Consider the following 24,509-nt stretch of genomic DNA (forward strand, 5'->3'; position numbering starts at 1 on the left):
ATAAATAAATTACAATAAAATTTTGGTTTTGAACAGTTTTATTCATGAAATAATCGCAACAAATTGCACTCGATATCTAAAATTAATATAGAATTTTAGAGCTCTTGTGCAATTACTACTGATATTTTTTTCACTAACTATGTATTCAGTGATTGTAATAAATTTATATGTACCTGCAACAAAAACTAATACTCGATCGAGAAAAGAGGAAAAGTGTTAGTGATTTTTTAATAATATATTGTTACTATGGAACGCTTACAATTTTGAACGTTATATCTTGATGTATTCTCTGCTTCTATCTTCCATAAATAATAGACAATAAATAACTTTTTATAAAGTTCACGTCTTAAATCAATTATTTATCAAATACACTATATATCAATATTATTTAATCAACAACTCAAAATATTCCCGATTCATGTCAAATATTTAAAATTGTCACTGATTATCAGTGTCTGACTGACAATGTGCTGACAATATTCTATTCGACTGAGTGCGTTGTATGACAAAGATAGATTTGGAAAATATTACCACGGACATTGTGTTCATTTTTTTCGAATCCTGAAAAAACCAATAAATATTTTTGAAAAATCTAAACGCAGAATGAAAGACTAAATTATTACAGAGGGCCGAAAGTCCCTTAGATTAAATTAAAAAGTTTATTTTGAATGAGATATTTGAAATTAAAAATAACACTAAATTTTCTCTTAGTTTTTCACCCCTGTAACTTATTAAAATAAACATTATAGAAGTTCTCAGGGACTTTCGGCCCTCGCTAATAACGTAATCTTTCATTCTGCGTTTAAATTTTTCAAAAATACTTATTAGTTTTCTCAGGATTCGAAAAAAATGAATCCCCATTTGAATAGCATTGCAGCCGAAAATACGTACCCATCCTCTTAAAAGAAAAAATTTAGCGTCAAAATGAATTTATTCAAAGAAATTACAAATGGGGTTCGAAAAACGGTTACTGTAAGTGTTCAAATTAATGCCCATTTTGATTAATGCATTTTGCATTTATTGCAACGTTTCACAACGGAGATGCAGGTCCGGCGAAGCACATCAACATGTCCGCGAAGATTTCAAATTCTTCTTCAACTGCAGTTCGGAGGCCGGGTAGGGTGCGTCCTCTTGCAAAAACGCCGTTCTTGAGAAGACCCCACAGGAAGAAATCACAGGGTGTCAGGTCACATGATTGTGTGGGCCACTCAACGATTCCTCGTCTGCCTATCCATTCTACAAAATGAACATTAAGAGGATGGGTACGTATTTTCGGCTGCAATGCTATTCAAATGGGAATTCATTTTTTTCGAATCCTGAGAAAACTAATAAGTATTTTTGAAAAATTTAAACACAGAATGAAAGATTACGTTATTGGCGAGGGCCGAAAGTCCCTGAGAACTTCTATAATGTTTATTTTAATAAGTTACAGGGGTGAAAAACTAAGAGAAAATTTAGTGTGATATTTAATTTAAAATATCTCATTCAAAATAAACTTTTTATTTATTCTAAGGGACTTTCGGCCCTCGGTAATAATATAGTGTTTCATTCTGCGTTTAAATTTTTCAAAAATATTTATTGGTTTTTTCAGGATTCGAAAAAAATGAAACACAATGTCCGTGGTAATATTTCCAAATCTATCTTTGTCATACAACGCACTCAGTCGACAAGAATATTGTCAGCATACTGTCAGTCAGGCAGTGACAATCAGTGACAATTTTAAATATTTGACATGGCATCGGGAATATTTTGAGTTGTTGATTAAATAATATTGATATACAGGGTGTTTCATTAATAATTGTCCATATAGTAACTGGAGAAACCTTATCACAAAATACGAAGATTTAACCGAAAACACTTAAATAAAATGTGGTTCCTTACTGAGTTACAGGGTGTTTTATCTAAAAATTTAAAAACTATTTTTGCTCAGCATTTTAAAACTATTCGACGTATCCTTTTCATACTTGGCAGAAAGTGCAACTACTAGACACTCTACGAAATTATGATAAACAAACGTTTCTAACTACTACCAGAGGCGTACGACAGGGGATGGTGAATGGTTGGCCCTTCTCAAATTCTACGCCACTGGAGAAATTACTATTTTATTGCCATTTTTAGATTCTACAATACTTTCTACTTAAATAATATACTCTTCATTGGTAACGATAAAGTCATTAGGTTTTCGAGATATTTGAAGTTAAGTTGAAACGGCACAGTTATTTTGATTAATTTATGATATGATTCATATGATTAAAATATAAAAATTATTTGTACCCAGTACTTTAAAACTATTTGGCATATCCTTCTCATACTTGTCAGAAAGTGTAGATACTGTACACCCTACTAAATTAAGATAAATAAACGTTTCTAGCTACTACCAGAGGCGTACGACAGGGGATAGTGGCTGGTTGACCCTTCCCAAATTCTACGCCACTAACGAAATTGTTATTTTAGTGTAATTTTTTGATTTTGCAATAGTTTTTATGTAAATAATGTACTCTTTATTCGTAACGATAGAATGATTAGTTTTCGAGATATTTGAAATTAAAAATAAAGCGACACAATACACTGATCAAAATAACCGTGTCATTTCATTTTTAACTTCAAATATCTCGAAAACTAATGACTTTATCGTTACGAATGAAGAGTACATTATTTTCCTGGATAGTATTGGAGAATCCAAAAATTGAACTAAAATAGCAATTTTGCCAGTGGCGTAGAATTTGGAAAGGGTCAACCATTCAATTTCCCCCGTCGTACGCCTCTGGTAATAGCCAAAACGTTTGTTTAACATATTTTAGTAGCTTGTATAGTACGTATACTTCCTTCCAAGTATGAAAAAGATACGTCGAATAGTTTTAAATTGCTGAGCAAAAATAATTTTTAAATTTTTAGATAAAACACCCTGTAACTCAGTAAGGAACCACATTTTATTTAAGTGTTTTAGGTTAAATCTTCGTATTTTGTGCTAAGGTTTCTCCAGTTACTATATGGACAATTATTAATGAAACAACCTGTATAGTGTATTTGATAAATAATTTATTTAAGACGTGAACTTAATAAAAAGTTATTTACTGTGTATTATTTGTGGAAGATCCAAGCAGAGAATAATCAGGATAATATATTCTGTGATCCAAGTTTTTTGTTGTTAAAGATGTTCAAAATTGTAAGCGTTCCATAGTAACAATATATTATTAAAAAATCACTTAAACACTTTTCCTCTTTTCTCGATTGAGTATTAGTTTTTCTTGTACATATAAATTATTACAATCACTGAATACATAGTTAGTGAAAAAATTATCACATTTATTAACTGAATTAATAATTTGCAATTATAAAAATAACAGTTATCCAAGAACATTCAAAAGCCATCTCTTTAAATTCATGATGACATTTTCAAGTAGAATGAAATTTTAGTAAACATATCCATACCAGTGTGAATTTTACTACACGTAATTTGCCGTGTAAAGACATAAAAAGTAGGGATACCCGTAAAATATTTGCGAATTATGTACCGATGGCCTTAAGGTACTCACGCACACATGCCACGTAGCTCGACGCCCACGTACTATCATGACACCGACTCAAGTGTCTGAAGCACGAATATGCTTCGTTTTAATCTTTTTCGACAGTTTTGCCAGACTTATGAGCGTTGCCGAACTTATGCCGTTTTTTAGAGAGCGTTGCCTAACTTGTGCCGACCCCCGTATTTATTTTTATTTTGTGTAATTCTAATTTTGTACTTCAGAGACACGCAGTGCAGTTGTTTGTGCATAATCTTGGCATAATCTTCTGAGACTAACCAGTTCACTACTCTGCGAGTTTATTGTAGTTAAATTATTTTTTTGTTTTCAGATTTAGGTTACATAGATTTCTACCATATTACTATTCTATCAAAGGAAAATGTAAAGATGGATTTATGTATGTTTTATATATAAATGGAGGCCATCCACCTTGGACGATATAATATCCTTTTTCAAAAATCTTTTATGCTATACATTGCTAGTCAACAAAACTTTATTATTTATTAAATTGTATATTATTGAAGTTGAATATAAAATTTTTAAACCATTCAGTTTTCCGATTTTCTTATTTGTAACGTACAGTCCGTCTAATATGCTTACCGTTGCACGTCATTATCTACGTCAGAGATCAAAGTTGACATAGTTGCCAAAGTATAAAAAAATCCTGAATCCATTTTAAATCAAATAGAAAACATAGTTATTGCAAACGTGGATTATACAACAAAACAAATTAATATTCAATGTAAATAAATAAATACTTTAGAAATAGACAACAAGAATTAAGTTATAATCTTACATTAAGTATTTTCGATGGGAAATAAGCCACAATTTTACTAAAAAAATGAATTTATTAACGTTTAATTTATTAATACATGCCTGAATTGCCGATATAAATGAGTCAGATTAAATACATTATTAGAAGAATTTTTTACTAAGCAACAACATTTTTGTTTATTTAGTATTATTTTGTATTTTGACAACGACACCGGGCGTCGAAACGTTAATAAATTCATTTTTTAGTAAAATTGTGGCTTATTTCCCATCGAAAATACTTAATTATAAAAATGCCACAAGGAAATAGCTTCAGAACAACATTATAATCTTACGTTAAAGTAAATAATAAAAACAGTAAATATAATAAAACAAATACTTATAGTAAAGAATAAAAACAAATATGAAGTGTCATCACCGCAACTGTCAAATAGGTGTTACCAATTTATGCTAAAATATCACCTTCGTTCAATTACAGTTACAGTGTGTTCTGAACAAATGTGCTTCATAAAAACGCTTTATAATCCATTTATACAAATTAAATGAAACATATTATTGTGTATTTCTTTAAGTTAACATTAATAGAAATCTTCAAATATTATTTCTACGCGTATATAATAAAATATGTCTAGTGGCTGTAATTCCAGTGTACTCGGCAAAATTATTGTAAAAAAAGAACACACCTACAGCCTAAAGATCTGTTCCAACCCGTCACAAAAACCGTTCTTAAACGGTTACGAGTATGCGCAGTAACAAAAAATGTGTTACTGTGCATAATTATTCGTTATTGCGCATATGCGTAACGATTCAAGAACGGGTTTGTATCGAGTTGGAACAAACTTTAAATATTTCGTGTTGGTATCATGTGACGTCACGGGCTATGACGCGGATGACGTGCAACGGTAAGTATATTAGACGGAGTATAATATGTCCTATAAGTTATGGCACAAAATGCATTGGCTTTACTTTTAACAAAAACAGAATAATATCAAGTTGCTTTTAGAAACAGAAGTTTGTTTACATTGTCTACTGTCAGTTAAGGTTTATTTATTTTGATGTTGTCGCTTTAAGATGTAGTGTCAATTAGAAATAAGAAAAACTATCTACAAGTTGGTTAGGCGGGTACTCAATACTCAAAGCTGAAATCTGTCGAATATTTCAGAATGATAACAATTCACGCAGAACCAATTATAGAGCAATAACGGAGTGGGAGCAGGGAGTACCATGGGTGTGTCTACCAAAATGAGGAAGACCACGTGCATTTACTGCACAGAAGTCAGTGAGATTGGTGAGAAGAGCAAAATACCAGCTTGGAATGGAAACTAGAAGATTGGCTCGTCAATACAGATCTTCTAAGAGTACGATATAGTTGTAATTGAGAAGGGATGGTTTTAAATATCGGAGGAGACGCAAGTGCCCCAAATACTCTCAAGCGCAACTCTTTCAGACCTACTATTACTCAAGAGATACCCAAAACTGGCTTCTTCAACACCAAATTCCCTTTCTACCAAAAAACGATAATCCTCCAAACTTACCACAGGCTCGCCCAATAGTCGATTTTTGGGTTTTATTGTCTAGGAAATTTTATCATAGAGGCTGGGAAGCCCAAGGTGAAGTACCATTAAGACGGCGAATTTACGAACAACCAATAGAAATTGATCTCAATTCCGCCCAGTACGCCAGTCAATGGGAGCAAGAATAGGATATTACCTCCGAATTCTATCCTACTGCACGGATTTTCAGCCTCTACTTATCTCCTAATTCAAAGTCTACCCTATGCCGATGTGTGCTTTTATCTTGGGGGTGGTTCCCACCCCTTCTTAGGGGTGGAAAATTTTTTGGTTAAAATTACCACGGAATTCGCTTGAGAACCTAATTCTAAGCAAAAACTGTTCTATATTTTTTTTTGAAAACTCAATACTTTTTGAGATGTTCGTGGTTGAAAATTGGCCATTTTCATTGAAACATAATACCTTTTCGAACGGTTTTTGCGAATACCTTAAAAACTATGCATCTAACTAAAAAAACTATATTAAACATTATTGTAGGTTATAAAAAAAACAAAGAGACACTTGCCTTCATAAAACTTCTAGTTATAATACAAAAAGAGATATGGTAGGTGAAAATAGTTTGTTTTTTGGTACATTCTCAAATTGGTGTATTCAACTTGAAATAACAGAGAAACGGTCGATTTTAGGTGTTTAATGCTACTAATACCTTTTGTAGTGCTTGAAAAGACCTTTAAAATAAGCTTCATTAAAGGCCCATTACATTAAAACTAAGCGAGATATGCTGCAAACAAAATTGATAACTAATGTATTTTAAGAAAAAATGAGAAGTAATTTTAACCCCCATCCACCAAAATGTAAATGTATTCCTTTTACAATACCTTTTATTATAGTGTTATTTCTATGTTCAAAAAGTTGGACGGGTTTAAAATGAATGGTTTTTGAATAAAAATGATCAAATTATAGAGCGCATTTTTAAAATTTCTTAAAAGTCTTCCTTTTTCTCTATGTAACTTGAAAATGATAAGAGATACAGTAATGAAAAATAAAAAGGAAATTTTTATGTGAAAAAGCCCTACATTTTTGTGAGGTATCTTTTTTTCGTATCTCTTATCCTTTTCGAGTTACATGAAGGAAAAGGAAGATTTTTAAGAAAATTTAAAAATGCGCTCTATAATTTGATCTTATTTTTTTCAAAAACCATTCATTTTAATCCAGTTCAACTTTTTGAACATAGAAATAACACTATAATAAAAAGTATTGTAGAAGGAAAACGATGTATTTAAATTTTGATGGATGAGGGGTTAAATACACTTCTCATTTCTTCTTAAAATACATTAGTCATCAACTTTTTTGCAGAATATCTCGCTTAGTTTGAATGTAATCGACATTTAGTATTGCTTATTTTAAAGGTCTTTTCAAGCACTACAAAAGTTATTAGTATCATTATACACCTAAAATCGACAGTGTCTCTGTTATTTCAAGTTGAATACATCGATTTGATCATGCAGCAAAAAATCAAACTCTTCTTACCTCCCATATCCCTCTTTGTATTTTAACTAGAAGATTTGTGAAGGAACGAATCTCTTTGTTTTTTTATGACCTACAGAAATATTTTATATAGTTTTTTGTTAGATGCATAGTTTTTAAGGTACTCGCAAAAATCCTTGCGAAAAGGTGTCATTTTTCAATGAAAATGGCCAATTTTCAACCACGAATAACTCAAAAAGTGTTGAGTTTTTAAAAAATAATTATAGAACAGTTTTTGCTTAAAATTGGGTTCTCTAACCCAACTCTAATGTTAACCAAAACATTTTTCACCCCCCGAGAAGGGGTGGGAACCACCCTAAGATAAAAGCGCACATCGGCATAGGGTAGACTTTGTTTTTGAGCTATTTCCTACTTACTGTGAAAATATCAAGTAAATCGGTGTAATAGGATGGAATTCGGAGCCAAATACCCTCATTGACTGCCCTACAGGACCTTATGAAAGACACTCGAAGAAATTTGCGTTTAGTAGAGAAGAATCGGCCACTCCACATAATTTGATAGTATAGTTTAGTTAAGCATTGAGTTGAAATTTATGATAACTAGTTAGTGTTTAAATAAATTTCTTCATTAACAAAATAATTTGATAAATATGTTGTGCCAAAACTTTTAGGACATACGTTAGGTGTTTAACCCTTTCAGCTCCGGTGACGCGGACGCAAATTATTTCTGACGGCACAGACGATAAGGCAGGAAATATTTCACCGGCGCTGAAAGGGTTAAATATTCTGTCATTTTATTATACCCGCTTTACACCAACAATAAATTGATCAAGAAATTGACGAATTTATTCAAGGCCAAATTTGACGTGTACAAAATGTATGGTTTGTGGCATGTTTGTGGTACAAAACACAGTTTGACATCCAATTTTAACCACAGGTCATCAAAACTGTTCTGTGATTTTACCGCGAAAATGAAGAAATTTGACGAAATAAAACATGTGCTATAATAGAGCATGCTCTATTTAATCAAATTCCTTCATTTTCTTTTCATTCACGGCAAAATTGGATGTAAAATTATGTTTTGTACACGTCAAATTTGACCTTGAAGAACTTGGTCAATTTCTTCATCAATTTATTGTTGGTGTAAAGAGGGTATTACAGATTTTCAAAAGACTATTCAATCTTTTGTCTTTATAGTAACGATATATGACTTAATTTTTTTTAATAAGATACGGTTGAATGCTCGAATATAATTACAAAGAAAAGGCAGATATCAAGCTCTAGTCCATAGCGCATCTGTAAAAATATGAGTACATTTTGGAAGTTAGGAGGTGACTCATATTTTTTTGTAGAAATTGCTTGGAAATAACTCCTATAATAATAATTGAGTTATCCTCCCACTCAAAAAGGTCCGGAACATTGTTTAAATAATCAAAATGTCAAAAACTGAAGAAAAAATTCGTTTTTTGATTATACATAACTTTAAAAGTATTCATTTCCGAGAAAAGTTGCACTGACATAAAAGTTGCGTAATTAAATTTCCTACAAGAGAGGATTGGTTAAAAATTTTAAAAATTGTCACCCTTGTTGCAAAATAGCAATAATTGCGAAAAAAACATAGAAAACAAGTATTCGCATTTTACTTTTTTCTACCTTTTTTGCTATACTTAGGACATTCATATTTCACCCAGAAAAACTTTATGATATAATAAAACAATACTATAAATTTCATTAAGATCGGTTCAATAGATTTTGCAAAATAATTTTTGCAATCCAGCTTTCGCAAAAAATTGCAATTTTTCAAAACTTTGCAGGACTGAAAATAAAGCAGACTTTATAATAAAGTACTTTCGCTTTCAGATCATCGTCAGGGGAATTTCTCCAAAAAATGAAGCTATCCAGCACATCCCGGAATGTCGTATACATTTATTTAAAAATGATAAAAATAACATACACTGGGCAAAGTACAAACAGTTTAAAATAATTTTTCGGGTGCTACTTTATCGGCTATATCAAAAAAGTTATTCTAAATACAGTAGAAATCCGAAGATTTCTCACGGTTCACATCAATTCAAGATTCAGCCAAATCTGTGCTTCCTATAATTTAGCAAAGCAAAGACCATAAATGAACTGACTGGAGGAATCTAAAAATTGCATTCCATAACACGTCAACTTATCTAGGCAAAACCCCCAGCGAACTGAATGTTTTATTCTATATGTTTAGAAGCAAAAAATTGCAATGTTTTTGCTGTAAGTTGCTGCTGAACCCGCTGCATGAAACATCATGGGTACTTACTTACTTTCCGTGTCCGGAACACCAACAACTTTAAATTCTGTATTTCCAATGGTTGGCCACATAGATGGCCCTCTCATTTGCTATAATTAAGTCTTCTTCTGTGCAGGTCTCTCTCATCTCTGTGCATGATAGTAGATGCCGGCTGGTCTGAACCGCGCCACAATCGCAGGTATCGTCCTCTTGGTATCCCCATTTTTTCAGGTTACTGGCACAACGTGAAACGCCGATTCTTAGTCTGTTTAGCGCTTTCCAAGTCGGATACGGTAAATTGTGTCCAGCAGCCATTTCCTCCGAGGGAGGAAAATGTGTCACGGTAGCTAACGCTTGCCATAGGTGTATTTGGCGCCTCTCTGGCGCTTCGGGGATGGATCTTGATGTTTTCAGGAAGCTTTTCCGAGATCTTAGTCTGCTTGGCTGAGTTTGGTGGTCATATAAGGGGTGTCTTCGGTCCGTCTCCTGCTTTTTTCGTTCTACCTCTGACGTGATCTTCCTCCTGATAGGTGGTGGAGCAATTCCAGCTATGGGGTATACCTCTTCGATAGGTGAGGCTTCAGGCAACCCGATATTATACGAACCGTTTCATTTAGAGCCACGTCGATGTTCTTTGCGCGAGCAGAGTTTGCCCATACTGGTGCTCCAAACTCCGCGGCCGAAAAACATAATGCTAAGGCAGAAGTGCGGAGAGTGTGTGGTGTGCTCCCCATTTTGTATTAGTTAGCTTCCGGATGATATTATTTCTGGCACTTACTTTCTTCTTGACATCTTGACAGTGGTATCGGTAAGACAGAGTTCTATCCAGAAGGACGCCAAGGTATTTTGGCGTCTCGTTGTGTTCCAGCATCTGACCATTCCACCTCCAGCGGCCTTCGGGCATGCTTGTTTCTATGGTGGAAAGCACATACCTGGGTTTTTGTGGGATTGGGTTTCAGATGGTTTTTATCGTAGTATAGAGCTAAGTCTCCCAGGGCATCTGTCAGTTTCACTTCGACTTCATTGAAGGTTGGGTTGATCGTTGGTGTATATGTTGTATAGAATTGGCGCGAGGACACTTCCCTGTAGTAGCCCATTCTTTTGGTCCCTCCACCGACTGTTCTTGAAGCGTCTATTCTGGAGGAGACATTTCACTAACCTTGTTAGCCGGAAATCCTTTGTAGTTTCGTATAGTTTTGCGAGTAGCCATTGATGGTTAACTGTGTCATAGGCGGCAGTTAGGTCTATGAACGTTACTCCTGTTATTTCTTTCCGTTCAAAACCATCTTCAATATGTTGGGTGAGATTAAGAATTTGACTGCAGCAGCACTTTTCGGGTCTGAATCCTGCTTGTTCTGGAATAATTATTTTAGTCTCCACATATTCAGCGATCCGGTTCAGTATCATTCTTTCAAATGCCTTGAAAAGGTGGCACAAAAGAGAGACAGGTCTAAAACTCTTTGTATCCGCCGGACCCTTCCCTGGTTTTAAGAGGGCTACCACTCTAGCTTTCCTCCAGATTTTGGGGATTTGTAATATACGGATGCAGCAATTCATCATTTTTACGAGCTACTCTACGGTTTTTAGTCCAAAGTTTAGTCTCATCTCCTCTAGGCAAAAAGAGGTACCTAGAACATCTCTTTCTTCGTCGATATTCCGTTGAGCTCTCACCTTGTTCTTTCTTGATGTCTTACCGTTCATTAGAAGACGATGGGCTATCTGATCGGGTGTGACTTCTGTTATGTTGACTGCCGGAGCAGCGGGATAGTTGCCAAGATTCCGAATCAGCTTCCAGGCACGTCTGCTGTTTTGTTTCATGTCCAGACTCGTGACCAGCTTGCACCACCTTTCCGTTCTGTTGGCGGATATCGCATGCAACATTTCCTCCCCAGCCTGTATTGTTGCTTCCGAGAAAGGGTTTTCTTCATATAGCTGTTCATATTTTTTAAGTAGGGGTTTAGATTCTTCATTGAGCCCCGCTATGTACTCAATTCGACAACCTCTAGGGATAAATTTCCGTGATATTTGCCTTACGATTTCTACAAATTTATCGTATGAATCAGGGCAAGGTTCTAGCTGGGAAACTTCTTGATCCAATGCTTCAGAGAATTTTTCCCATTTTGCTTTAGTAAAGTTGAACCTTCTCTTGAAAGGAAAAATTTCGTATCTGATTGCCGCGTTGGAAAGACAAATTATTGGTCTGTGCTGTGTCTTTGGAAGGGCGCTTCCAACGATTTTTGTCACCTGGTCTCCAATTCTTTCGCTGACAAATATAATGTTTGGGTTGTAACCTCTGCGCCATCTTCCGCTGTTGCAACGACGCAGGTTCTTTTGGATCGTGAATCCATTTTAGGTTCATGCTTTCAGCCCATTTTTCTAGTTCTTCGCCATTGGAATCTGTTTCGTTATAACCCCACGCGACACTGTGACAGTTGAAGTCACCCAGTACGAATTTGATTTGCTGTGATTGGAAGTTACTCGGTTCCTCAAAAGCAAAGTCAGTGTTTGGTGGTTTGTAGACTGACGTTACTGTACTGTACGTGGAGTTACACATCTGCACTGTGAGGATCTCTATGTCATTTTGATCTGTTAGAGATGTGGAAGCTACGTCGATATCTGGTCTGACGAAGACTGCACTACCATATTGGTCGTGTGGTCTCTCCAGTATAAGCTTCATACCCCGAATCCTTGGTCTGCGGCTTGCAGTACCTCTATGGGTTTCTTGAACCAGTAGAACATCGACACCATGTTCTCTGCACATATTAGACAATAGGTCTTCTTTATCTGCTGATAATCCTTCAATATTAATTGAGGTCGTCATCAAAAATGACCTTGATAAAGACCGTTTTGATTCTGATTGCATCTGTGTTGTTGGTGCACCGGTGCACATCATGGTGCACATCATGGGTTATCAAGGTCCATCAAACTCCAAAAAATTGTCAGATACCTGACCGGGTCAAAGTCACGGGAATATTATTTCAGTAGATTATACTAAACACATCGGAAAAAATCTAGGGATATTTTTATAATATAATAAAATTAAGAACCTACAGTAGCGCCTCATCAATATAACTTCGGGAGATAGTATCATACCCTTTTTCGAAACGAAAGTTCTGCGAAACTTTCGCAACAGTGGCAATATTTGACATTATCTAAGATCAATATTTTAGATGGTTAAATGGAAGTACTAGATAACAATTTTATTATTAGTAAATAAATATTTATAAAAATAAACCAAAATGGGTGAAAATTTTAACATAGGTATTTCCACCAAATAATAATAAATAGTCATTTCGTTGTGAAGCGAAGCAAGATCCGTCTTATTTTATTTAGTTCAAATAGCGCCAAAAGCACTCTAACTATTTAGTTTCACCCTTTTTTTTTAATATAACTTTACATGAACTTTTCCCATTTTTTTAAACTATTGATAATATTTTTAGAATAAAAAATTCTTCTTAAATTTTATATACTCGCATTAGAATTCTAAATATTTTTACGTAAATATACTTACCTATAAGTAAAACTCACAATTGACAATAATCTATTTTTTTTTCAAATAGTCCAAGAACTTAGTTCTTTTACACAAAAATATAATAAATTAATTATAAAATAAATACTACTTCCGTATGGATCAACATTAACGAATTCTTAAAATAATACACTACTGCACTGAACAGATATCGATACAGATAACAGTACAGATAAGAGAATCGTGCTATTACACTTAGAAATCTGACGCAGGTTTGTCAAAATGACAGTGACTATTTCTCTATGTTGACTAATCAGTTATTTATTTATAATATGTTCGATTTCTTGTTAGAGATAAAACATTTTAGTAGTTCCAATATGACACAAAATCTAGGCATGGGATAAAAAAGTTTATTTGAAGAAAGTGTATTTTTTTGTTCTTCTTAATGGCGGTACAGGCTTGTTTTTTAATATGGTATTTAGTTATAGAGTAATTTCCACATACTAACATATATTTCTCAGATTGGGCTCGGGCCCGCAATCTTGGAACGCGTTTTCCGTTTTGATGATGCGCTACTGTAGCCTCTTAATAAAAATAAATTCATGTGATCGTTTAATTTCAAGTGAATTTATACAGTTAAAGTAAAGTGATAACGAATATTTGATAAATTTAACAGGAGAGGAAAAAACTACATGGTGTAACAAAAATGCAGGTCATAAATTAAATCACGTATTCTGGGACCAAAAATAGATCGATTGAACCTAACTTATGGTAGGGGAGCCCAAGCGGGGATTTTTGCAGTTACCCGAGCGCGTCAGATTATCACATGGGGAGAAATCTTGTACCCTATAAATGTACCTGTACCATATACTGGCTCTTAATACAGGGAAGTTCGTTAATGGGGGACCGAAAAAAAATCTATCATTAGAAAAACTAGAAATCGTCAGATTAAGATAGGTTAAGTTAAGTACATGCAAAACAATGTATATTTCAAAAATCTGACGATTTGAGCGAGGCGTAAGGAAATGGGCGAGTCACAAAGTTTCACAAGAAAAAAGCGAATATTTCGCGAAGTGAACGACAGATCAAAAAACTAAAAAATACGTGCTCAATATTTTTCAAAAATCTATCGAATGATACCAAACACAACTCCCCACAGAGAGGGGTGGGGGGTAAATTTAAAATTTTAGATACGAATCCCGCGATATTTCGCGAAATGGAACATCAGATTGAAAAACTGAAAAATACACTTATCCAATATTTTTGAAAAATCTATCGAATGGCACTAAACACGACCCCCATGGAGGTGGGGTGAGGGTTACTTCAAAATCTTAAATAGGAGCCCCCATTTTTTATTGTAGATTTGGATTCCTCACGTAAAAATAAGTAATTTTTATTCGAGACATTTTTTCGAATTATGGATAGATGGAGCTATAATCGAAAAAAACGATTGTTGGAAATGGAAAATTAAATTATGCAAAGTCTCTACTAAAATGGAAAACTTTACTTAACTTTTTTTGGTTTTGGGACCTAATTTTCACAACCCAATAGGTCCCCATAACGCTCGAGTGACTGCACATTTAGCCCCTACTTACCTTAGTACAAATGTGCACATAAAAAATTACAGCTCTTTGAAGTTACAAAATGAAAATCGATTTTTTCCATATATCGAAAACTCTTAGAGATTTTTTATTGAAAATGGACATGTGGCATCCCAAGTAGCACAATAAAAACATTTTAGTTTTATTTTCGGTTTATAAAGGTTTTATTGTGCTAAATAAGAAGATAATGGTTTTAAAGTTACCTTGTAGATATACTTCCAGAACTTTAAAACTGTTAAGCATTTGTCACTAGTTCTAAAGTATCTAATAAGAGTATCAAATAAAACTAATTAATCTTAATAGATAATTTGTCTTATTGTAGTTTTAAAATGGTTTATTCTCAGTTCACTTTAAAACTAATCAGTTTTATAAAGAACTTCTGGACTGTTTGGTTTTATTAGATTCTTGTTTGTTACCTTTTCGTTTTAAAACAGTTTTAAAGATTCTCCTAATATGACTAATAAAACCTATTATTAAAACTACTTGATCTCAAGACTATTATGTCAGTAAAACATATGCCTTAAAACTATTTTTGTAGTTGTCTTTGAAGTTGCTTTCTTAAAAGCAATTAGTAGGCTATATTAAAACCAAACGCTCTTAACTGAATCAATTTGGTTATCGTATAGACTAAACTATGCTTCTTATTAGAAACACTAAAACTAAACCCATCCCCTCTTCTTTCATGTCCAAAATGGTCGGCCATTTGTTTTAGAGCGAAACAGTGGTGTAGTGTGTTGTAAAAAGTGGAGTTCCAGTTAGTATGGAAGAAATATGTCGCAAGTACTTAAAATAATAAACGAACTGGTCATTTTAAAAGAAAAATACAACACACACAGCACTACGACGCGCGACGCCTTGATTTTAGGTTAGATTCACATTAAAACCGAGTGGCATTATTGACAGCAGCATTAAAACTAAACGGTTTTAATTCCAAGGTAACCTTGCTTTTCTGTAGGATATATGCTCTTGGCAAGGCATAAAATAAAACCATTTGATCTTATCAATTCTCTGTCGATAGACCAAATAGTTTTATTTGGATTTCGGCCATATTGCTTTCTGGAGATGCTGAAAGCCATGATAGATTACAATATTAAGGCTTACATAAAAATTATAAATAAGCGACTTAAAGACATAAAGTCGATTTATTTTAACATTTGTACATTAAAATTGTAGATAAAATTAATTTTCTTTCAAATTAATATTTTTCGGATTTAAATTTTTTTATTATTTTTATTCTTTAATCGCCAAAAGTCAGAAATTTTATGGTGAGTTATTTAGACCTCTTTTTGTTAACATTATCAATAAAGTTGGGTGCGCAAGTGTTTTTCTACCTTGACAGTCCGAAATAACCAAGTATTTTTTATTATTTTATGATTACAAATGCGTATGTATCTATTATAACACATGTAAAAATTTGTTGGCCTATATGGAGTATATAGGTTTAAAGAATCATTTAATATGGTAAATTGACTTTAAAAGTCTCCATTTAAGAAACCTTTTTAAGTTTGTTATAAAACTGCCTGCACTTGAAGTGTCTTTTAACATGGTTTTAAAAGCACCTTCACAGCAGCTTTAAAACCAGTTGCTTAAGAAAACAAAGTTTTAATAAGGTTTTTATTTTTGGTTTTATTGACCTCTTTCAGAGTGGGCCCTTTTATGCTGAAAGCGGTTTTATTGCAACCTTAAGGTTTACTTAAAAACCAAATGGTTTTAATTTTAGTTTTATTTTACAGTTTTAAAGCATCCTTAAAAGACTTAATAAACCCGTTCAGTGCTACTTGGGATTCTTATTGCAGGAACATCTTAAAAAATGATAGTGCAGTCTGTGCACCCCATAACAATTTTATGGGGGTTTTGTTCCCTTCCCTATTTTAAATTAAACCTGCAATCTTGGAACCCCTTTTTCCGCGCGCTGATGTACCCTCTTAAACAACAAGCGTTGTTTTTTCAGAATACTGTAAAAAGAGAATTTGATCCAATTTTACAAACTTAGGAAATATTTGCTTTTGTTTTATCTTGAATATTAGTTGATCGTCAAAATAAGTGAATTTTAATTTGTATTTTAAGCTGGATTGGCATTTTCCTTAATAAAGCTTACCGACTATGTACAGTTCATGTGTAGCAAAGTGATAAACGGCGTAGGTCTCTTCCCATGGATGGTGTTCCAAATTAACAGGGCGCTGCATTGGGTGTGGAGAGAGCCGAAAAGTAATGACCACGAAAATCATTAAACAAATTAGAAAACTAGTCTCTGAAATGCGGAATGTGTCGAAAATTATTTTTTATTTTATAAAGAATACAATTATCAAATAATTTATTGTATGTTTTACGTACTTTAAGGTTTTTAGTTTTCAATTTTGAATAATTGAATCATGTGTTATTGTGATTATATCAAATTGAGAAAAACCTTTAAATTGTTATATTTTGATAGCAGAAATTGATTTATTATTTATACATATTTAATTTTATTTATAACTTTTACAGCTTTAGAAGAACTTAACAAAGAAATTCATACGAAGAAAAAGAAGAATTTTATATTTTTCTAGAAATGGCTTGTATATTTACTCATAATGTGTGTCTACAGTATAAATGCAGCCGTAACAGGCTTTAAGAACGCATCGTTTGAAATTTTTCTTCACACTTTTTTGTCCATGGCATCCCCGGTTTCTTATTCTCTTGTTTGAACTTTCATTCTCAAAGTTCAACTGCTTTTTAAATTTACATTTCACGTTTTTATATTACTACGCCACAAACTTTACCTTCTTTTTTCCTTCACTGTATATCCAGTTACGGTACCTATATTTTTTCCAATATGTAGTTTCGTCAAACTAGCTAAGATAACATCAATGTAATGCCTTAATCGACTCCTTGTAACGAACTGTGTTACAAATAACCTTTAAGAAGCATTGGAATACTAGTAAATCTTGGTATATAATTTAGGTATAATGGTGCTTAGTGAACGGTAATCGTTAACAAAAATGTATTCCTCGACTCCGATGGTTTCAGAATGTAAATAAGCAACGTTTGCAACCCGTTCTTCTATAGTGTTTCGAGGTTTCGCCTCTCATCAGGAAGACTTGTAGTGGTTCGAATTGAAATGAAATGTTGTTTATCTATATGGCCGTTAGAGTAACATAACAAACCTGGGGCCTGATTCTAATTCATGTCGAGGTCGCATTTTAATTTCGACTCCGCCATGACAGTCGCAATTTATAGCGATTCTTATTCATTTCGATATTAGTTCCAACTGGGGATATTAACGTTATTATTTTGACACTGCTCAGTATTTGGGTTGGTCCTCCTGTTTATTGGATTTATTGGCTATGCAACCATCGCAACGTTTGTTGATAGTCTGGGCAAACTATCGAAAACATGTAATTTTTGGGAAAAGATATTTACCAGCTATTTTATTGCTAAAATCGAATCTTAAGATTGCATATATTAGTAATATGGGATATGTCAAGTCCGCAGAAAGTGTGTTATGTTATTTATAAACAAATTAGCACTCCTAAATATTTTTTTTTTCAATTAGTGCTCTGTAACTCCTAAGATTTTTCCTTTAACCAAAAATACTCAAATAAAAATTCACCGTAATTTAGTTCTGCACAAAGTTATTTTTTTCCGATTTCCTTCAACAAAAATTTTCCTCGGAAAATCCGAGTTTTCCCAAAAAAATCTGCAATTTTCAATTAAAATTTTAGGCAAGTAATTTATCAATAATTAAATAAATTGTTGACATGAAAGATTTTTTAGAGATTATATTATATAAGGAGGCCGGCGACAATGTTAATTAAAAAATTTCGGTAGAAATAATAACCAGAAAGATTATGATACACCAGAATAACTATGATTTTCGTATAAAAAAGCACTATACCTATTCAACGTACTTTACAGAATTTGAAATTGGACTATTTGAGCGGTCTCAGAAATGTTATAAAGAAACAATTTTTTGGCTTATAAACAAATACCCCTCAGAAAATATTAGATTAAATCAATTAAGTCAACGCTGTTGAAAAGGGCACGGCTTCTGTGCCCTTTTCGAAGAAAAAAAAATTGAATTGAGAAGAGTGGTTCCAGGTATAACCGGTCAAATTTGACCGGCATTTGCGACAGAATTATAAACAACAGGATTTCAATCTTTGAACCATTACCTTTTTATTCCGGCCCTCTTTGTACAAATTTTCATATCTTCAAGACACTCATAACCAAAAAGATTTATGCCACCAAGTTATTTAATTATTAATAAATAATTACTTCCCTAAAATTTTAGTTGAAAATTAAAGATTTTGTTTGGAAAACCCGAATTTTCCGAGGAAAATTTCCGCCGAAGGAAATCGGAAAAAATATCTGTGCAGAATTAAATTACAGTGAATTTTTATGTGAATGTTTTTGGTTTAACGTTAAAATTTTCCGAGTTACAGAGCAATAATTGAAAAAAAGATTCCGGGGCGCTAATTTGTTTATAAACCAAATAGCACACTTTCTGCGGACTTTGCATAGCTATATTACTAATATATGAAATCTTAAGATTTGATTCCAGCATGTCCAACAATAATATAGCTGGTTCATAATTTTCCTTGTTTTATACTAATTTTCCCAGATTATTACCTTACATCTTTCAGAGTTGATAATTCACGTTGTGGACATTCTCAATTATTATATTTCTTATTTAATACTATTCTATCTAATTCCTCCAAACCCAGCAAATTTCCATAAAACCCAGCCATATTAATACCTTTTGTTTTAGTTTTCGTTGCAAGAAACAAACAAAACACATCTCCTAAACTAAACCTAACCCCCCTTTCGGCCATTCATTCATGTCCGTGTCACAATTTAATGACATAATTTAGTTAGTTCAGCTAAAATCCGCAAGGCTCGCACAGTCGCATTTCAACGTCGCCATATTGATTGCGACTTGTTTTGAGTCGAAATTTGAATTAGAATCAGGGCCCCGAGTACGCTAGTAGCGACCTCTACACGAAGCAACAAGATTCGAGGTGCAACCTCGAAACACGTGTGTAATAATAGTGCAGCTCGAATTGAAACGAGATTCTATTTTCATCTTAACGTCTTTTCTCTACGTAGAGTGCAAAAATATGGTGTTTTGAAAGGGTAAACTACAGATGTATTGTTGGAATAAAAAGTTATTCCGAACATCGTCCAATAACTTCCAACAAGCTTAAATTCGCAGTTTACCTAATTAGAATCACTTCTTTTCATTCAAACATGCTGCAAATAATCTACTACTTAGCATTTCAAGTAGTTTCGGCGATCCTGATCCTGAGTTTTGATTATATTTTCCTTGGTCCTGGAGAATTTTTTAACTCTCTTTGTTTGTGGTAACTGCAATAGGTGGTATGCCAAAACCTTGGAAGTTTTCAGGAGGGACAAAAACCATTTCATACTTTCCCAGTTGCAAAAAGTTCTATGTCAAATATTGGAGCATAAAAATAATAATCTAAATTGATTATACCTTGTTATAAGCATTGATCGTATAAACATAACTACTTACCTTTATATTTTGTAAGTATATTATATTATGATTAGTAATGTTCCAACTATTTTTTTTTGGCAGCATCTCTGATCACAGCTTGACATAAGGTTGTTTGCAGTGGCCAAATAACATTGTCAAACTATTCGACTTTTTGAAACTCGACTTTATACTCGACTTCCTATTGGGCTGTTGACGTACGACCTTTTCAAGTTGTGTAAATGACTGAATTGATCGGTCACTTGTAATAAACCAAACTCCATATGATTTTGACATACGGCCTATTGCAGTTACCACGACGTACTCTTCTTCCATTATTTATAATGTTGGTGCTGTTTACTCTTTTCCTAGCTTTTATCCTAGGTATATGGTTCTCTATGCAAGAAGTGCAAATATATTATATTCGCACTTTTTATCAGGTGTTATTTTTCTTTTAAACTATCTTTAATTTCTCTACATTTTAGTTGTTCTTATCCGTTTTATAATACTTTTAGATACAAGACCTTGTTTCGTTTGCTTGGAGTGTCTTCGCTGCTTTTTTATGCACACATTTAACCATTTTTGTATTTTTACGTCGTCGATTTGTGTCTTTTTCTTTTTATGTTAGTTTCCAGGAATAAAGTAAACGCCTGCTTTTATTATCCAAGTTGTATTGCGTTCTTCCTAATTTTGTTCCGTTTTTTAGTTCGGTCTTTGCCTCCGAAATGCATATACGTGTAAAATTATCAAAAGGAATCTATAAATTTACATTACATTACATAGTTTCCCACCTTTAGACGTCTGTAAGAGGAGATTTTTATAAAATTTTGTCACAATGTTAGTTGTCATACTCCTCCGATACGTCTAAAGGTGGGAAACTATGTAATATAATGGTTATAGGTTTAGTTAATGGTTATATCTCTTTTTATATCACACAACGTATTATGTTTTCCATCTTTTGCGTTATTTTGTTGGTTTTTAGTGCACTCATCACTGTACACTCTAGATCTTTTGTGTATTTTTGAAACTACTTGTGGCCTTTCTTAAAAGGTTGACGAAATCCACCATAGAAATTGTTCTCAAAATATGTGGATCTCATTTAAGATTGTGGATTATTCCAATTAAGTACCGGGTGGACCAAAAGTCAGTTAACCGATTTGTATATTAATAAAAGCAAAAATAACTGAAGTAAAAAAAACGTTTATTGTTTATTGTAAATAAGTAGGTACAAAGAAGTGCATGCTTTACATTTTATGCTCAGAATGTAAACCACGTTCATCAATTCATTTTTGGCAACGCTTATACACAGTGAAACAAGTCTTTCTACAGACTTTTCCAAATTGGCACGGAGAACTTCAAATTGGCAAAAACTTTATCTTTAAGTACATACTCCCTACAAGGTAAAATCACAGGGCGTCAAATCTGGCGAACGCGCGGGCCATTCAGTTATGTCTCTTCTCCCTATCCAATCACTAAACTGGTCATTTAGAAACTCACGAACTTGCAATCCGTAATGAGGCGGTGCACCGTCTTGCTGAAAATATCGAATACCTTGTAACTGTGAATTATTTGCAAGGCCCTTAACAGAACATGATATATTTTCTTGGAGACGCCGCAAACTTGCGCGTGAGTTTTTTTGATAGCGTTAACTGACTTTTGGGCCACCCGGTATAGTAGATAACTCTCGTGTGTTTATACAAAGTGTACTTATGTATGCTCTTGTGGGCAAAAAGTCATTCAAAATCTTTACACCCTAAACTTCACTTTATATACTGAAACATATGCCTAGTGTTACGACATAAAGGTACGCGCGCACTTGACGAAACCGGCAACGAAACGCACCGCTACAGCCCGGAATTAAATGCCGTAACGCGCGTTTACCGGAAAACTTTCGTCATCATGGAAGATGGATCCAAAAACTATTATTGTTAGTTTGTAGTGCCAGGAACAACACAACAGAAAGGGCAATGGAAAGAGCAATGTTTGGTATACGACTGTCCGATAAAAAGAATATCGACTGGGTAAGATCAAAAACAAAGGGCGAGGATATCACAACAAAAATTGCCAAACTATACTTTTTGCATATAGCCATAAAAACAAAAAATATATAGACTTATTGCTTTTCAAAATATGTCCCACCAAGTTCGATACACTTCTGCATACGTTCAAACCAATTGGTAAAACAGTTATTTCAGTCTTCAGCGGACACCTGCAAAATGGCCGTTTTAAAGGCATCGATGGCTTCTTCTGGCGACTGGAATCGCCGCCCACGCATTGAATTGTTGATCTTTGGAAACGTGAAGAAGTCGTTGGGACTTGAGTCGGGGCTAGACGGTGGATGGTTTAACAATTCGATGTTTTGAAGCTCCAAAAACTCTATTGTCTTTTGGGCAGTGTGACCGCTTGCATTGTCATGGTGTAGGATGATTCGCTGTTGTGTGTTGCTTTGTCGGAGTTTCGCGATAACTTCTGGTAAACAAACGGTTATATACCAATCAGAAGTAACCGTTCTTCGATCTTCTAGAGCAATTGTTGCCACCAGCTTTTGACACAAAAGTTGCGACTATTTTCTTTGACACACTTCGAGGACGGATCACTTTTGTTGGTTTTTCGTCATATTGAAACACCCACACACTGGATTGGCGTTTATTTTCCGGTTGGTAGGAGTAAATCCAAGACTCATCGCCACTAACAATACTATAAACCTTTTTTGAGCTTCCTTTGTTGAACCGTTCCAATGTTTTTCGACACCAATTGACGCGAGCCGCTTTTTGCTCTTCTGTAAGCAAATGAGGGATCCAACGGCGAACCAACTTCCTAACACACAGTTCTTCATGTAGGATCTTTTGGATCGAGGTCTTTGAAATGCCCAACTGACCAACCGCATCAATGTTTTGTCGCTTGACTGATGTTTTGGGTGGACCTGGCCTGGATTCGTCGCTGAGACTGGAGAGATCACGTTGAAATTCGCAATACCAGCGGGAAATAGTTGACTAAATTCCCAAACACAGAAATCATTTCAGCGTGACATTGCTGTTGGGATAATCCTCTCCGAAAATTGTAAAAAATTATTACTCGAAAATGTTCTCGGCTAAGATCCATTTTTCGACCGACTCGCTAATTTCAAAAATTCACTGTATATACACGACTTATTGTAACGCAATGAAATTCTCGATTTATGTCAACAAAAGATTGAAGTTACGTTTGTGTTGGAAGGTTTTAGTGGTGGCGCCCTCTAAGCGGCTATATGCAAAACTAAAAACACAAGCCACGTATTGCTCAGGATAGAGATCGATGGAAGGAGATGGTGAGATGTCTATGTCCGTAAATGGAGGATAGAAGGCTAAGAAGAAGTGCGAGGAGGAGGAGGAACAACCAAAAAGATTACAAAAGATTACAAAAAGAAGCGTAATAAATGGATGTATAAAATTTGTAAAAAGCGAAACATGGAAAGTAAATTTGCTACCGATTTCCTTTTTTGTATACGAATGCTACATAATGTCGCATGTGCTCTGATATTTCGCTCCAACAGTTAGTTTATATGATACGTCACAAAGACATTAAATTGCCGATCGTCTCTGTGCGTTCCGTTGCCGACCGGTTCGGTCAAGTGGGCGCGTATCTTAAATGTAGTTAAAAATCGTGATATTTTAATTAATTAATTTATATTTTTATTGAACGTGATTAATTTTAATTATATTGTTGTTTCTATACATCACATTATTAGCCAATCCTGTTAAACTATTTTAAATAAAGTATTTTGCACGTTTTAAATATTTTATTTAAATATACAATATAAAAAAAATATATTTATCTGTATTGCCGCACCATATTTTCGACACATTTTGTATACACCTATAAATACAGTAACCAATAAACAAATTATTTGTTACACAGTTTTTGTATGAGATATTTATATAAAGTTAGTATTATATTTTCGTTATTTAATTTTAGATACTTAAGTTATTTTTCAAAATAAGTACATACGATATTATGCGAAAAAATATCAGTATTATACTACATAGTCAATTTGAAGCGTACTACGGATTGTCTTGTAAGAAGGGGGTATGGTTTGAAAATTATAAAAATTTTATTACTTTAAATGAAAGTACATAACTTCAAGAATACTCTGAAAATTTCAGACTGATCGGAGCAAAATTACCGTAAATCATGCCATATTCTGCAACTCATTTCGATGATAAAAGTCGGTAAAATCGAATAGAAGTGACCAAGTCGAATAGAAATAGTACAAATCCGTATTCCATAACTACTTCGTAATCTCTACAATCGTAATAGTGAATAGAAATCACTTCGACAGCATTTACCCTGTCGAGATGAGATTTCGATTATCGGAATTGTGGTTGACGCAAGCGCATTTTGTTTTGTTTTGACGTTTATATTTTATATATA

The 24,509-nt window shown here is 33.8% G+C and overlaps 1 protein-coding gene across 1 annotated transcript in view; it reads left to right on the plus strand.

Annotated features, from left to right (window-relative positions):
* Positions 1-24,031, plus strand: part of LOC114326243 (N-alpha-acetyltransferase 60) — a 66,783-nt gene extending 42,752 nt beyond the window's left edge. Inside the window, exons 4-5 of the mRNA XM_028274552.2 lie at positions 3,856-3,966; positions 16,728-24,031. Coding sequence (XP_028130353.1) covers positions 3,856-3,966; positions 16,728-16,860 — 244 coding nt within the window. The 3' untranslated portion in view covers positions 16,861-24,031. The remainder of the gene's footprint in view (positions 1-3,855; positions 3,967-16,727) is intronic.
* The last annotated feature ends 478 nt before the right edge of the window (positions 24,032-24,509 follow it).

This window comes from Diabrotica virgifera, chromosome 7, assembly GCF_917563875.1.
Source record: "Diabrotica virgifera virgifera chromosome 7, PGI_DIABVI_V3a".
Lineage (NCBI taxonomy): Eukaryota > Metazoa > Arthropoda > Insecta > Coleoptera > Chrysomelidae > Diabrotica > Diabrotica virgifera.